Source organism: Macrobrachium nipponense, chromosome 28, assembly GCF_015104395.2.
Source record: "Macrobrachium nipponense isolate FS-2020 chromosome 28, ASM1510439v2, whole genome shotgun sequence".
Lineage (NCBI taxonomy): Eukaryota > Metazoa > Arthropoda > Malacostraca > Decapoda > Palaemonidae > Macrobrachium > Macrobrachium nipponense.
The window spans coordinates 71,523,724-71,540,634 of record NC_087217.1 but is presented as its reverse complement, the minus strand read 5'-3'; the positions used below and the strand labels follow the sequence as shown (position 1 = coordinate 71,540,634).

Genomic DNA, 16,911 nt, shown 5'->3' with positions numbered 1-16,911 from the left:
ATATATATATGTATGGCTTTCCTGTTGTCTTTCGCTTGTGCTGCCCTCTGTTGCTTCTTGCAGGTAATAAAAGGGAGTGATGCAGGAAACTCGCTCTCACTCTCTCCCATACCCAATTCGAGTCAGGTGACTCAGTTCACACCTGGGAAACTACCCCTGGCTGGTGGCCATCCATCTGGACCCACACTTGAACTCACGGGCTGTGGGCCATCACAGGAAAGCCTGGTCTATCAGCACCTTGCAGAAGTCGACTTCCTTCACTTACATTTTACAAAGATAGATCTCAGGAGAAAGGTAATGTGCAAACGAGTGGTGGCAATCTTATCATATTTCATTTTCTGTCCTTTCATCAGTGTTTGTGTGATCCTCCATAGTGATTCATCCATTCCCACAGCTGTGCACCCTCAGAAGATACCTTGGTCTAAGAGCTGTGGTTCCCTAGGAAGTGACTGTGTTCAATTTCCTCCCCTTCTCAGTACAGTAACGTTTGAGCCATAATTCGGGCTCTCTTTGTCCTCTGATGAATCTTACTATTTATGTGAAGTTCATACCTATCCCATCAGCACCCCTGTCACACGCATATTTATACGATGTCTGTGTTGCAGGTCTACTGCAAATTCCTGTGGTGAAGGTGGATTCTTCCCTGTCCTTCTGCTCTGGGCCCGAAATTATACGCTGGGAATCATCTCACGTGTCCTGGACACGTGCCCATTGCTCCCAGCAATTAATCCAGTATTTGGCTCTATGTGAGGGTCATTAGCGTCCTTATTGGCGCCTTGAAATCAGTAGAGTAGTTTCAAGGTGTGAATACATTCCCCTGTAAATTCAACTCTTGGTCCCTTAACTTGTGTTTGGCCTTCAGCGAAACCCCCTGCCTCGCCCCCCACCACCCTTTTTGGTTCTATTGAAGCTGATTGGCCTGTACTTTGGTCATAGTCAGAACAAAAAAGCATATATTGCAGGAGCCATCAGACTTAAAGCAGGATAATACATATATATATATATATATATATATATATATATATATATATATATATATATATATATATGTGTGTGTGTGTGTGTGTGTGTGTGTGTGTGTGTGTGTGTGTGTGTGTGTGTGTGTGCATTTGTGTGAGTGTGTGGCCAAGTGCTTCAATAAATAAATAATGACCTCGTCTGCCCAGCAAAAGACCAGGGTTTGAACCTGGCAAACATATCTGGCCTACTAAGGGGTTCAGAGCTGATGAAACACGTTTTTTCGCTAACACCTTTTTATCAAAGAATCAGATAAAGTTCAAAGTTGGCAAGCGTATAGTTTATAACCCTACCTAATTTTTGCAAGAATTATTTAGTACCTAAGTTCAATAGTTCTGGTACTTATCAGAGTGAAAGTGAGTTTCCTATGCCAGAGCCAACAAAACTGTGACGTTAACCTATGACGTCATAAGGCTCCACCCACAGTGGAGAGAAGTTTACATATGGAGAAAACGTCTCCTCACTGTGGCTCTGGCAACTTTCCAATAACATATTCAATAATTGATATTAATAGCCACCTAGGCTTCAGCGATATTGATGATGACGAGCAGGATATATTATCATACCCTTGATCGCATTATCATTCTCGGTAACTTTATTATTATTATTTTATTATTATATTATTATGTGGAGGTTTCATCACAACTCCCATAACAGTTGTTGGGACCAAGGCCAAGAGAGACAAGGTCTACCCAATTGGGTGGAATCGTGTCCCACCTTGGGTAACTACATAGGTGATGACGCATCTTAGGGGTACCTGCTCATGACGGCAATTCACCGGCTGACACAACAAGGAGGTAAAAGTTAAAGAAAACTCTGCCCACATGGGGGATTTGGGAGGAGGTGAGCAGACCTGTAGGGACTACGTTGTTAGCTTGGAATTCTTCCATTTTTTTCATATTCACCATTGTTCCTCTTTTACAAATAATTTGGTGTATGTAAATGATCCACATAATGAAACAGTCTATAGCTCATTTTTTGGATCTATATCTATTCAGGCAGGAAGAAAAAAAGACAATCCGTTTTGTTTTACCTTAATTTTCGACACTATAGCCTTCTATTTGCTGCAGCAAGAGATGAATGTTGCCAAGTAACTATTACCCATTACAGAAATAATAACCTATTCACTCTATAGTAAATATTGCCACTGGTCTTCTAGCTTTTATATAAAGTGGTAAGCCATAGCACAAATGCAGTCTTGCAACCACGGGGACAATTCTATATCTTGCTGGCCATTATTGAATTTGTTGAAGCCTAGACTGCGGTAGTGACTTACTGCCTACGTGGTGCGTGAGCGGAGCCTCATGACGTCATATGCCTACGTCACGAATGGTTTCTGGATCAGTTACTGTGATTTGCTCGGTTCCAGCATCGGCGACTTCATTTTACTCTATAATATCAAAATTGTCGAACTTAGGTGCTAAATAATACTTGCAAAAACCAGGTAGGGTTATAGAATGTACACTTGCCAACTTTCATCTTTATTCGATACTTTGATAAAAAGATATTTCCGAAAAAACAGTGTTTCATCGGCTCTGAATCCCTTGGTAGTTTCCCCTAAAAATGATCGTGCCTTGGTTGGACCTTAGCAGAAAATTAGATAGCCTTGTTAATTGTTTATTAACTGTCAAACATATTTCTAAGGCTTTAATAACCCCCCCTGCCACACACACATAAATATATCCACTACAATACACACATAGATCAAATATATTTAATTCAATGTAATCACTCGTTACTTTGGAAGTAATTTGATATTTTCCAGTGGAAGTCAGTTAATTAAATCATCACCACCTCGGTGTAAAAAAAAAAAAAAAGCAGCGTTTTAATATGTGGTTCATTATGTATTATTTTCTTTTTAATTAATGACGTAGATCAGAATTATGTTAACTTTAAGCTTTTCATGAGCCTATATCTTATTTCTGTACTTTAACACAAAGTCTCACCAAAAAACATTGGCTCTTCGCTTTCGAGACGTCCCACACTGATACCAGTCCACCACATCCAACACAACAAACTATACTAGACCCTATCTCCCTCCACGGACTACTACATTCTTCCTCCTCCCTCCATCTACACCTCTAAATCTCAATCTACCTCAATTCAACAGCAAGCAGTTAAATTGAAAAAATAAAATGGGAAGGCAAACTAACCTTCCTCCCTGGTCGTGACGGCCACTGGAGCGCTAAGAGGACCTGAGCCCTCGCTGTTGAAGGCCTGGACCACCACGTGGTAGTCGGTGTAAGGCTGAAGGCCTCTGACCCTCACGATCCACAGTCTTTCCGCCTCCCCCACAGCATTTCCCCCAAGGGCGCCCCCGACCCCTTTCATGACGCCTGCCGGATATGTTCCGGCTCTTATGACTTCTCCGTCAGATCTCAAGCCTTCCTCGGGGGCGCTTAAGCCTTGAGACTCTTCTATGGTTGTAAAATTGTACTGAGGGCTTCCTGATGAGCTGGAAAGAAAGAAAAGGATCCGATAGCTGGGAGTCTTCATTATACATACATATATACATGCATACATACACACACACACACACACACACACACACACATATATATATATATATATATATATATATATATATATATATATATATATATATGTGTGTGTGTGTGTGTGTGTGTCTGTGTGTGTGTATGAGTACATGAGCATGTGTGTGTAGTGTTCAACTGAGTTTATGCGCTTTTTATCGTTGTAAAATAGAAGCATTTTAATAAATAAATAGCTCACCAACTCAAAAGTTCCATGAAAAATTCTTAAAAATCGACATTTGTTGAAACTGAAGCGAGATTCCTTAAAAAAAAAACCCTAAAAAGGTAAATTTGTAGAAAAGATAACAGATTCAGAAGGGACAACTTTCACATTATCTGTTCAAGTAATATGATTGTAGCCACTACTTTATGTTTACTGATGCTGCTGTTATTTGTTTTTGCGCTTGTTGCTTTTGCTAATAATTTTATAATGTCACTACGGTTATTATCATTATCACTGTGATGATCATCAATCGCGCAATCACAGCTAAGGAAGCTGTTGCATTCTTAATTATAATTGCCAGTGATAAAGGTTTATGTAATATCATTGAAATTGTATTATTTGTTCTGATGACTTTCTAAAATGTTCGATAGCCTGCAAATAAGATATCACTTTAACAATTAAAACCATTACAAACAATCTTCAAGATGTGAATGTCTTCAGAGTACAGTGGAACATTAAGTTGAATCCCACCTTCAAATAAAATTGAACCAGTCCTCCGAAGCAACGAATAAATATCAACCCATTATTCGCAAAGGCAATTTCTCTTTCTGAAGATAATACACAACAACATTCTTCCAAAAGCCCCATTTTTATCCACATCATTATGAGTCACCTTGAGTGCAGGAGAGCCGGGGCATAGCCCAGGTAGAATCCTAGTATGGTCCCATGAGCTCGAGATCTGGGCGGAGGCCTCCACGACACCTTCATCTCGCGAGGCCCGGTGGATTCTGCACGGACGTCTACGGGCGCCGCCCCTGGCTTCTCGGGCGAAGTTGTGAATCGGAGGTCCTCCGATGCGGGCGACCTTCCAAGGTGGTTGACGGCGGACACCCTAACGACGTAGCTGGCGGCGGGGATGAGAGGCGAGATTTCGATTCCTCCTGAGGGTGCGAAAGCCAACGCCTGGATAGTCAGTTCGCGGGATTCGCTCCAGCCCTCGGAAGCCTCGCGGTACTGAAGGACGTACGAGGAGGGAGAAGGTTCGGGGACTGCCCACGATACCCTGACGGATCTTGAGCCCCTCCACACGACTTGAAGTCCTCGTGGGGGCGAAGGAGGCTCTTTGGTGACAGAAGGAGAAGAGACATTATTCCCAGCTGCCTTGCCGGCTGACTCAAGTGAATAATGTAGGATTCATATCTGTATACATTACTGTGTATAATACATAATAACATTTGTTTTTACCACCAGAACAAATCTTAAATATTAGCACTGTAAGATTGTGATTGTGTCTCTTGTAGTAAAAAAAGAAAAAAAAAGTAATGTAAGCTCGATCGTGATTGACTTAGTTAAGCTCACTACCGACAACAATAAATCATTTCACACGAAGACATCTTCATCATCAGTCGAAAAACTTCAATAAATATTTCGCTAACTGTTTCTTTTTCCCAAGTTTATTTTTCATAAGTGTAGTATTTTAAAAGGTCTAAATGCCTATTAGCGAATGCATCATTCAAATATTAGGTTTAGTATTTAGTCATAACAAATATCATGCTCTACACTTGAGCACTAAAATGGTTAACATTTTATTTTGGCTGACAACTTATCATAAGGAAATCTTAGCCAACTAAAAACAAAACTATAGTTTTGATGATCAAATTGTCATAGCGGGAGTAGTTTACAAAAATTTAAGAAAAAAAATTTAAACAAAATTGAAAACAGTTATTATTAAATTATGACCTCTAAAAGCATTTCGCTGAAGCGCATCTCACAAAGAGCGCAAGTAAAGCAACAGACAAAACAGACGGGGCCAAACTAACCATGGACGCTGAGCGTGATGATACGGGAATTCCTCCCGAAGTCGTTGTGGGCAGTGCAGGTGTAATCGCCGGCATCTGGCTGGGAGGCGGATAAGATTTCGATCTTCCCGACCAATGATCCATCTGGGTCAACCTTTTCGTTTTCAGTATATCTGTGTGGAAAAAGAAAGATTCGAGCTCGCTCATTTCCTGGAAGCACCGAATTGGTATACCTACTGATTACATGAGTGATGTTACTAATAAATTCAAGGTAACGAAAATTCCAGTGTACGTCATCCATAATAACCCAACCTGGAAGTGCTATGAAGAGGCGCTCCTCGGAAGGTCCAGCTGAGTGTTAGAGGAGTATCTCCTTTCACCTTGCACTCGAGGACGGCCGTCTCCCCAGCACGAACTTCCTCCGAACTTGTCCCTCCGAGGAAGTATGGCGCAGCTGTGCAGGAAAATTAATATAATGGAAATCAGTAGTATAGTACGTCATAGTTTACGAGAACTGTGTATCATACAGATACATACACATAAGTATGAATAAGACTCTATATTTCTCAGATATTCTACACACAAGTGCACAAACAAACGCATTCACCAAACACCTTTTATCCCCAGAGGTGTTAACCTTCCAACACTCAGTAAGTCATTCCTTTTTGGTGGCCAGTCCAATGTGTGTGTATAATATATATATATATAATAATTATATATATATATATATATATATTATATATTATATATATATATATATATTATAATAAATTACACAATAAAAATATATTATTATATTTATATTGATATATATATATATATATATATATAATAATATAATATACAATATATATAATATATATTTATATCTCTTTTAATATTATATATATATATAATATATTATAAATATATTATATATATATATATATATATATATATATGTATATGACAGAAAACGTTGGCGCAAGCGGGCCACAGCATATGGAAGGACAGGGTGACAAGGAGAATTTTCTAAATAAGAAACTATCGGACTCCCTTTCCATAAACACTCTTCCACGAAAAAAACTATATCCCAGTCTTCCATACCTCCAAGACGACAAATTTAGAAGGAATCTCAAGTCTGCAATTGAAAAACACTTTGATATGTTGCAAGTTATACTAATTCCAAAAAATCCCTTTACAATAGGATTACTTTTCAAATTTAAAGACAGACTATGCCCAATATTGCAATCTTCAGTCGTGTACAAATGTACTTGCCCCAAAAGTGATTTGGGGACTTACGTTGGTTCGACTAAACGATTGCTAAAAGTCAGAGCTGATTCACATAATGGTGTCATCCATATTACTGGCTGCAGAGTGTCCATCCTGAATTTTCTAATATCAGAACTCCTGCAAAAATTTGTAAAACCACCATCAATCATACTGACTTCTCTGTCTTGGGCCAAGCAAGCCGTTTACACGAACTGCTTATTTTAGAGTCGTTATTTATTAAGCAGTTAGTGCCCAAGTTGAACTCACACACCTCCTCTGTACAGTTGTATCTGGGTTGAACCGGCTTTCTTCTTCGCTGCTTCTCCCTTCTTTCCGAATCACTCAGTCTTCAAATTTTTAGTCTAGCAGGTGCTTTTTAAATTGCTTTCATTTTATGTATGTTTTTTTGTATATTTGCTGAGACTTAAAGTCAAAGTTATATTTCCTGTATTTTTAATTTGTGCTGTTTCTCTTTTAGCCTTGATGATGTAACTATGTGTTACGAAGCGCGTCGGCAATAAATGTACTGTCACCTGATGACCGGCTATCTCCTTGTCACCCTGTCCTTCCATTATATTATATTATATATATATATATATATATATATATATATATATATATATATATATATATATATATATATATATATGTATATATATCTAATAAAAGGAGCCCATAAAAACACCAAAATATAGAGAAAAAAGTACTATATTTCAGAGACTGCTGTCTCCCTCTTCAGTCTCTGAAATATAGTACTTTTTTCTCTATATTTTGGTGTTTTTATGGGCTCCTTTTATTAGATGGAATTCTGTTGTTACAGAACATTTTTACCAGTCATATGTATATATATATATATATATATATATATATATATATTATATATATATACATATATATATATATATATATATATATATATATATATATATATATATATATATATATATATATATATATATTTCTAACCAAGGGGTACGGGAGTCACGCCTGTTAAAGCCCATTATGCATTTGTTGATGTAAGCAGTGCATTTGTCTGGACACTACACGTCATCGATGGGTTACACCTAAGGGGAAAAAGGACTTAGGTCTAGTAGCATTACCCGAGAAGACCTGCAGAAAACCGAAAAGTGCTATGTATGCAGATGTCATATGTTCTAGAGGAAAAGATGAATCAGTGGCAAGATTGAAAGCGCTAACGAACTTATTGACTGCTTCAAAACAAACATTCACACTTGATATGTGGGAAAACAATGGAAGGGAGGATAAAATCAGCATCATCTGAGGTCTTTATTCTAATTACAGATCTTGTTCATCTTTGAGGGCAGACTTACACCTTTGTTCCCGTCCTATATCAAGTTCCTTCTTTAAATTATTAGTTTTACTATTTCTTTGGGAATGATTGGACAGAGTTTTTTCATCCCTTGGCTAATATTCATATTCTTACGAAAACTATCTTTTATAATACTGCACTCGATAATATTTATTTCCAATATATTATTGTAACAAATAATCTCTTTTGTCACTGCCCAGTTGACTAAAAGAATGTTTTTCCATTAACATAAAAGCAAAGTGTAACGTACATCTGTGCATATCTTATGCTGTTCCGTTTTCTTTTCTAATGATTTACCAGTCTGACCAAAATAAAATTTGTAACATGACTTACATTGGCTCTAATATGCACATCTTTTGGTTCTGCCGGAAGATTTCTTTTGAAGCGCTTGTTTCATTGAATTATTTATCTTATAGGCTACTTTAACTCCAGAGTTTTAAGGAGATACCAAATGTCTTTGAAATCTTTATTGTATGGTAGCACAAACCAGATTTTTGTGTTGTAAGTTTATCTTTTTATTTATCATAAAAGTCTTCCCAGTCGCTCTTAATGCATTGTCTTCTAATACAGAATCAGATTATTCTAATTTACAAATGTACTCAGGCCTGTGAAAACTGACGTATTTATTGCTTTGGTCAGAATAAAAATGTGCATAGGCATTAATACTGGTGCACTCTTTATCAAAACTATCTCGGAAGATGATGATATCCAAAAGGCTTTATTTCTCTCTCAATATAATCTGTGACAAAACGGACATTTTAGTATCTAATGTCATTACCAAATTACAGCATTTTTGCAGTATCTTGTAGATGTCTTCGTTCGAAATTTCTGAGCATTTTTTTAAACAAAACTAGGCGTGATCGGGCCTCCAGCTCACTCGGGACGCGTGCATAAGTTGTAAACATTGGATTCCTAACTTAACGTGAAGGGTTCTTCGTAACTAATACTCATACTTCGTACCACGCTCATACATTCTCAGTTATGCATGGAAACACAAAATAACTGAACAGGAATAAAGCCTAAATTCAGTACACCTAGTAAATTTTAAAATGCTAAATTCTATGGTCATATACAACCTTATTTCACCAACGAAAATTAAAATAGGTACGCTATATTTTACTAAAAATAATTGTTCTGTACTGTTTAACACGCACCTTATTTATATTTTACATGTTCATTCTACTAAATAAATTATATATATCCTATCCTAAATTTCCTTTTTAGGCTACTTTATAGACCTTTCCTATCCCAATAACAACAAAGTAGTTTGTTGGCTTATTCCCCGAGTAAGTAAAAATCATTCAGAAAGTTTTTTTTTTTTTTACATTGCAGTGTATGAATAAAATATTTGCTTGTGTGCGAAAGTGAAGCTGTTTATTACCTAGATTTCCTGATCGGCAGCCTTTATGTTTGAAACTCTCTCATTCTCTCGTCTTCCGATTCGCAAACGTGTTTGTTTACTCACATGGTCATGTAGATAAAAATAATATGCAAATTTCAGATTTAACTCAGGGTGTACTCGTATTTCTCCCTCCGGCCCGATTTTTCAAGTAAAATGAGAGAGAGAGAGAGAGAGAGAGAGAAGAGAGAGAGAGAGAGAGAGAGAGAGAGAGATCATTTTCAAGGAGAGTCCCGTAACAAATACTCTCAAGGACACTTTAGCGATATTAACTGAATTCTTTTTGGGAGCAGATGGGGTCATGGAAGCTTCTGAGAGTTTATAGCTAATGCAGTACGATATGTGTAATTTTTTATTTATTTATTTTATAATTATATAGGGAGAAAGAGTACTCCTCTTTGTATGGCACTTTGAGATTCAGTGACATACGTGGATATAGAGCAGTTTGTAAAAACAAATTTCTTTAAATATTGCAGTGGTATATTCAATACATACGATGTCTGCATCTTATATGCTAGTACTTCGAAATACTCGAAACAAAAGAAAAATGTTTCCTTATTATATAGTGTATATATATGTATGTATCTATATATATATATATATATATTATATATATATATAGATATATATAAATATATATATATATAGATATATATAATTTATATATATAAATAATATATTATTATATATATATATATATATATCATATATAAATATATATAGATATATATATATATATATATAATATATATTATATATATATATTTATATATATTGTGGCGGAGGGGATGAGGAGAACAGCATAATATAACGGATGAAGCATTGGTAAGAATATATATTAACAATAATATGGGTTACGATTAAAATCCGATAACCATTGATAATCTGACAAAGCTGCTTACAGAAAATTCTCAGTCTGCAGTGACACGGCAGCACAACTTTATGTAATCACCTCTAAGTGTCAAAGCTTAGTTTTTACAATTGCATCTAATACCAGGTCAATAGTGGAGCGTTAATTTGTATAATAAATTGATCATGTTCGTGTTTCCTCAAACATGATTATTCAAAAACCTTAAATATTTGTATGAATAGATACTATACTCAGTTTTTTTTCCATCTGACCACCCGCCTGTGGTGTTTGCGTATGGTAACACTGCGTCCCAGGCTTTGGATAGTTACATTCTGCTTACATTCAACAATTATAACAATATCCTATTTCGAATATTAACGGTGTAATTCGCATACAGTAAATTATTAAAACACTTTTCAGTTGCAAATGTACACCCAGATATCCTTGTATTTACCTAAAACTTACACATAGCGTAACTCTCTAAAACCCGGGATGCAGTATTACCATGCGCAAACACCACAGGCGGGTGGACAGATAAAAAAAAAGAAAAAAAAAAATGAGTATAGTTATTCATATAGACAATGGGCATTAAACAAATTTTGCATAATTGAGTGTCTAACCTTCACGATGTCTGTTGTGTAAACACTGTACTTAGAGGCTGGAAACTGCAACACTTAGATTCTTCACATCACCACACTCGAGTCTAAAAATTTCACACGACGCAATATCATAAATTATATTCCCAAACTTACTTTTCCAATTCTAAAGTAAATTTAATTGGAAAAAGGTAATTGCCTCCCTTTCTTTGATGTTTTGATAAATAGAGAACCATTTCAATGTAAATTCAGTATCTATAGGAAACCAACCAACCAACAACTTAACTTATGTATATTTTTATTCAGATCACCATGTTAATATGAAAATATAAATTTTTTCTTTTATGTATTTTACGAGCATTGCACATTGTTAGTCCCCATTATTTGGATCAAGAAATTTAATACATAAGAACAATAGGGACAGATTTATGTTATCCTTCACATATATTAGATATTTGCTATAATAAAGCCCACAAAAAGTTTCATTGTGTAAGTAACACGGAGAAAGCTACTTCTAAGAACATTCTTAGCTTGCCTTATTTTAGAGGTTTTGAAACTATAAAATCATTGTTAAAATCTTTTAAGGTCATCCTCGTTTTTTCTTATAATAACATACTAAAAGGAATGCTAATAAAAATGGCCCTGAGGAAAGCAACAACATAATAATATATAAAATTTTATTTTTGGATTGATCCTCGTTTTATATCGGCCAATCTAGCAAGGATTTAAAAGTAAGAATTAAACAGCATATGTATTCTGTCATAACTGGGCAAACATCCAATGCAATATTCATTCATTTAAGTGAAAATTGCCACAGAAAACACTGGAACAGCAGTTCAGTAATTGCAAGATAAAAAGATGCCTTGTCACGAAATCTTTAATAATCTGCTATCATACAACTTTCCCATTGTAATTGTAATATTAGCTCTGGCTTGTATTATCTGGACCTTTGTATGAGTAACATGTTTAAGAATAATCTTAAAGATAAAATCACAGATTTTATCACAAATTAGTTACCTTATAGATAGTTTCTCTGTATATGTTTGTTTCCCTTAATTGTCCTCTCCCTGCTTCTGAGCAGTTGGACTTACCTTTAGTAAACCTCTTAAATTGTGCCCCTGTTTTGGGAAGGTTACTAATTTTCCAGGTGTGTTGGATTCTAGGTATATGTTTTCCTTTACAATCCCTATCTGTCATTTACACAACCATTCTTTGCAAACCTATATTCATATTTATGTAAGTCTGCTAAGTAACGGACATTGATTCAAAAGATATCGTAGTACTACTTCGTTTCGTTTTCCTTTGTGGCCTTTGCCTGTATGTAAATATATATATATATATATATATATATATTATATATATATATATATATATATATATATATATATATTTCAAACAATGTCGCAAATGGCAGTCACATGCAGTAAGAATGGCAAATCCACACAGGTATGATTGCATATTGCATGCATGTATGAATTCCCATATTTAAACTGTTCGCACAAAAAGCTGAAAATCCGTGCAGCCCATTCAAACGTGTCCCTTAGGCTTACAATGTAATTAAGGAGGAGGGTTGGCGCTTAAAGCCGAGTTGCTCTACTCTCACTTACAATAGTTATTCAGTCATTTGGGCAACCGCCCCCACCCCCCGCCCCCCCAAAAAATTATGAAAAATGAAAAAGCCACATGCCGTGAATGTTTAACTTTTTCATCTGGTAGATTTACAAAGTATATTCTAGATATAATATTTTACAATTAGTTATAATATTATTTTTCATGATGGCAACATCGACGTCAAATTTCTTTTCGCAACATTTGGCTCCATGGAGGTAATTTAAAAAAAAAAAAAAAAAAAAAAAAAAAAAAAAAGTTTGATGATTTTTTTTATTTCTTTTGGCGAAGCTCTTTTAAGGAGATCGCTTTTACTGGATATGCAAACAAACCAGATATTAACAAAGTGGCTCGAATATATTCACTGGCAAAAGATTTTTTGACCACAAGTAATTCAGACTATAAGTGTAATTCATTACAGTATCGGATCCCGTAATGGCTGTCTTCTAACTCCTAAAAATTATTGCACAAATATTTTATGATCAGGTTTTTTTAAACTTTTTCCTTTTTACTTAACGAGGTGATCTTGTTACGGAACCAGTATGATATAGTCAAGATTAAAGAAATCGATAACTTTGACAGAGGAAAATATGCTAAGCAGGCTGACCTCTTAAGGAAATCTCCTAACGAAAGTAAAATGAACTGAAAACATAAAAACGCAAGTGGAAATAGCAAAGAAATGATCTTGCAAACACACAAAAATTAACAAATAAAACTTCTGGATCTTCATCCAGATCTGCTTTCCTTTGAAAATCCAGGATATCCTTTCAAAGCCTTAAATATCATTGGAATCAGTTGATAACTTCTCGAGACACAAGGAATATAAAGAGACAGGCATGCATACAAGACATTACTCCATTACATTTCTTCTTGTAGAGAGATCATCGTGATGAATGCCACCCAACACATTCTTTCCACGGGGCCTCTCTTGTGCATTCTTGTCCCTGATGGAAAATGCGGATCTATCACAATCGGGGACATAAACTTACTACCGTTCTTGCCTTCCCTACACAACGATGGAAATTGCGTTCCATGTCTTCCATGGTAACCAAACACATACGTGGGACCCACAGTACGCGAAGGAATTCCCCCACTTGACTTGCAAAAGCATAAAGAAAAAACATAGAAATCCCTCCCTTAGGCACATAAAATGTAACAACTTAAAGGGATAACACACTGGGCTACTGCAGCGGCACATGGCACTGGGGCAGCAACCCCCCTGAGAGGAAAATACACAAGGATAGGAACACATTACACAAATAAAGACAAATCTCAGCTAATGACTCATTGGCATACTCGATAGGATTTTGTTTTTTCTAGTTCTGTCAGGGACAGCTAAAGCACACCTTGCACGAGAAACTCCATCTATAAAAACATAGGTTCATAAGCCCTTCAGAACAAACAGCTATTTTATCACATACTTACAATTAACCAGAACGCTGATGGTCGATGAGATATGGTTCACCGAATTAGATGCATGGCAGGCGTAGGTACCAGTATGTTCCGGCTCTGCTCTTGCGATATACAAGGACCCATTGGAGAGCTGCTCTGCCCTCGGCCTCGCCATCTCAATGCTTCTGTAGGCATCGGATCCACTGCCTTTTGGAAAGAATAGGACACTTTCAGGTTCAATGAGAAGAGAAGCTCTCATCTCTCAGTTATCTACACTAAAAGGCAAATATAAATAATTCTAATTGATAACTCTTATAATCTTTTGTCAAGTTGCTTCTCTTCAAAACACGGTTACTTCTCCTCAGGTAAATGTATGCACTGGAAAGTATAACACAAAAGCAAATTTATGTATTTATCAGCGTAGGATGATCGTCACGAGACTGTTGATCTCAAATAACTTATTCCTTTGGTTATCTTTATATTAAAGAGCTCATATTAGTCAAAAGTAGCTTTCAATCTGCGTTCTTTTATGGAAATTAAAAATATGAATTAATATCTACAGTAACTGAAATGAACCGATGAAAAGGCAGGATATATGCAATAAAAATGTGTACATAGCTTGACTATATTTAGCCAGAGAAATATTTCATTAAAAAAAAAATTTAGTACCATGCCCACATTATTTAGAGCTCTTTCACTGATACCCACCAACTTTCTTCTTCCAGGTGAGAGAGGGTTCTGGGTATCCTCTGGCAGCGCAGTCGACTACGAGAGACTGTCCTCGGATCACGTGACTGTCTCTAGGCTCCAGTACCCATGCAGGAGGTGCTACAGTAGACAAAGACAATTCAGTTAGGAGGAAAACAAGGTAGAATGGAATATAGTTTGCTGATTTTAGCATCAGAGCAATAAAAAACTTTATGAGATTTCAATTAGAGAGTACTTTTATAAAGGTCAAGGAAAAAATGTAAGAATTTTAACAAAAGGTCATTCCAAAACATGCACAAGGGTGCTTGACACATTGAACGGAAAAATGTAAGCTAACTAGCCATTGATTATTTTGCACTGATTTCAGTACGTCACTTAATATACAGTTACTCACATATACTTCCACTCAACATTCTTTCATGTGTGTTGTACTAGATGGAATGGGGGGGAGGGGGAATTTTTACACTACATTCAAGCACACATACATAAATACGTAAATATATATATATGTATATATATATATATCTATATATAATATATATATATATATATATACACACACACACACACATATATATATATATATATATATATATATATATATATATATATATACATATATATATATATATATATATATATGTATATATATATATATATATATATATATATATATATATATATATATATAATATATATATATATTAAGCTTCGAATGTCCTTCAATATCTAATTCGCTCTACCTCGGGATTTAATATATGTTAACCGAAGGGAAATTTTTCAATTGATAAGAAATTCGTCGGCTCACGGAATCAAGAATTCAGGGCGTACAGTGAAACTATTGGTTCCGTTGATCGCGCCTATAAGCCGACGAATTTCTTGACAACTGAAAAAAATCCCCTTCGGTTAACATATAGGATATTATTACTTCCGAGGTAGAGGGAATTAGATATTAAAGGACATTTGTAGCTTCATACTTGTACATGAGTCTCGGTGATGTGGTGAGACATATATATATATATATATATATATATATATATATATATATATATATAATATCATATATATATATATATATATATATATATATATATATATATATATATATATATATATATATATATATATATATATAACACAAAAGACACTGACTGATTGTCTTGTTTGTTAGTCTGTATGGTGTTTTTACGTTGCATGGAACCAGTGGTTATTCAGCAACGGGACCAACGGCTTTACGTGACTTCCGAACACCGTCGAGAGTGAACTTCCATCACCAGAAATACACATCTCTCACTCCTCAATGGAACGACCGAGAATCGAACCCGCGACCACCGAGGTGGGGCGCTAATACCATACCAACCACGCCGCTGAGGCGCTCTGACTGATTGTCTCCCTCGCCCTACACTGCATAGAATTTATGTTTGGTCACTGAAAGTTGTGCTACAGTAAAATGGCCCCTCCTTTGCCTCTGCCGTTGATGAGGTGCCATTGGACCTTAAGCTGTAATTTCCTGAATTAAAAGTAGTATGCTCCAGGAGAAGAAGATGATAGAAGACTCATGAAGGTCGTGACCTGTATATGTATACAAAGCTCACATGTTAAACATTTGTATATTACTAGGTCCATGTAACGCAAACAGAAACAAAGATGTCAGAAGTACAGCGGCAAATGCAGTGGCCTTAAAACGAGTTAAGGCTGATGTCTATCTCGGTTTATTTTGAGCTCTACTAAAAAACTGTTTTATATGTGGACAGTCAATGCCTACGATTAAATGGAGAGACTATGAAAGAATTTTTAAATAGTACAGGGTTCTTTCTGAAAGAAAAAAATCTTAAAATGTTGAATGCAATGCATTCAAAATAAAATAAAAGAGAAGAAATTTTAGTACTGTTGTCAATCGCAAATATGACGTTTTCTAATCATCCAAACCTTATCAGCTAAATATTTTGCTTGCAAGGAATTTTAGCACTTTAAAACAGATAATGTATAATACTGCACTTGATACAATGTTATAGATATTTTTAATTTTTAACCACATCAACGTTTCCTTCCTATTAAGTTTTGGAATACAACCTACAGTCTTATCTTTTAAATCTGAAATTCTCTACGTTACAGCAATGCTATTTGTGACTAAAACTCTTGTGCTGTAGTTGAAAAAACTAACCCCTGGTATAACAACTAATATCCTCCTGGAAATATTTCTATTGCATCTTTCATCCTTCGCAGATGTCTACAGACGAGATGATATAATGATCGAACACCGA

General features: G+C 35.7%; 1 protein-coding gene across 1 annotated transcript in view; it reads right to left on the bottom strand.

Annotated features, from left to right (window-relative positions):
* The window catches only part of LOC135201872 (cell adhesion molecule Dscam2-like), a 220,196-nt gene that overhangs the window by 45,777 nt on the left and 157,508 nt on the right, over positions 1-16,911 (bottom strand). Inside the window, 6 exon segments of the mRNA XM_064231173.1 lie at positions 3,171-3,472; positions 4,388-4,835; positions 5,535-5,686; positions 5,826-5,967; positions 13,973-14,146; positions 14,648-14,767. Of these exon segments, the coding sequence (XP_064087243.1) occupies positions 3,171-3,472; positions 4,388-4,835; positions 5,535-5,686; positions 5,826-5,967; positions 13,973-14,146; positions 14,648-14,767 (1,338 nt within the window).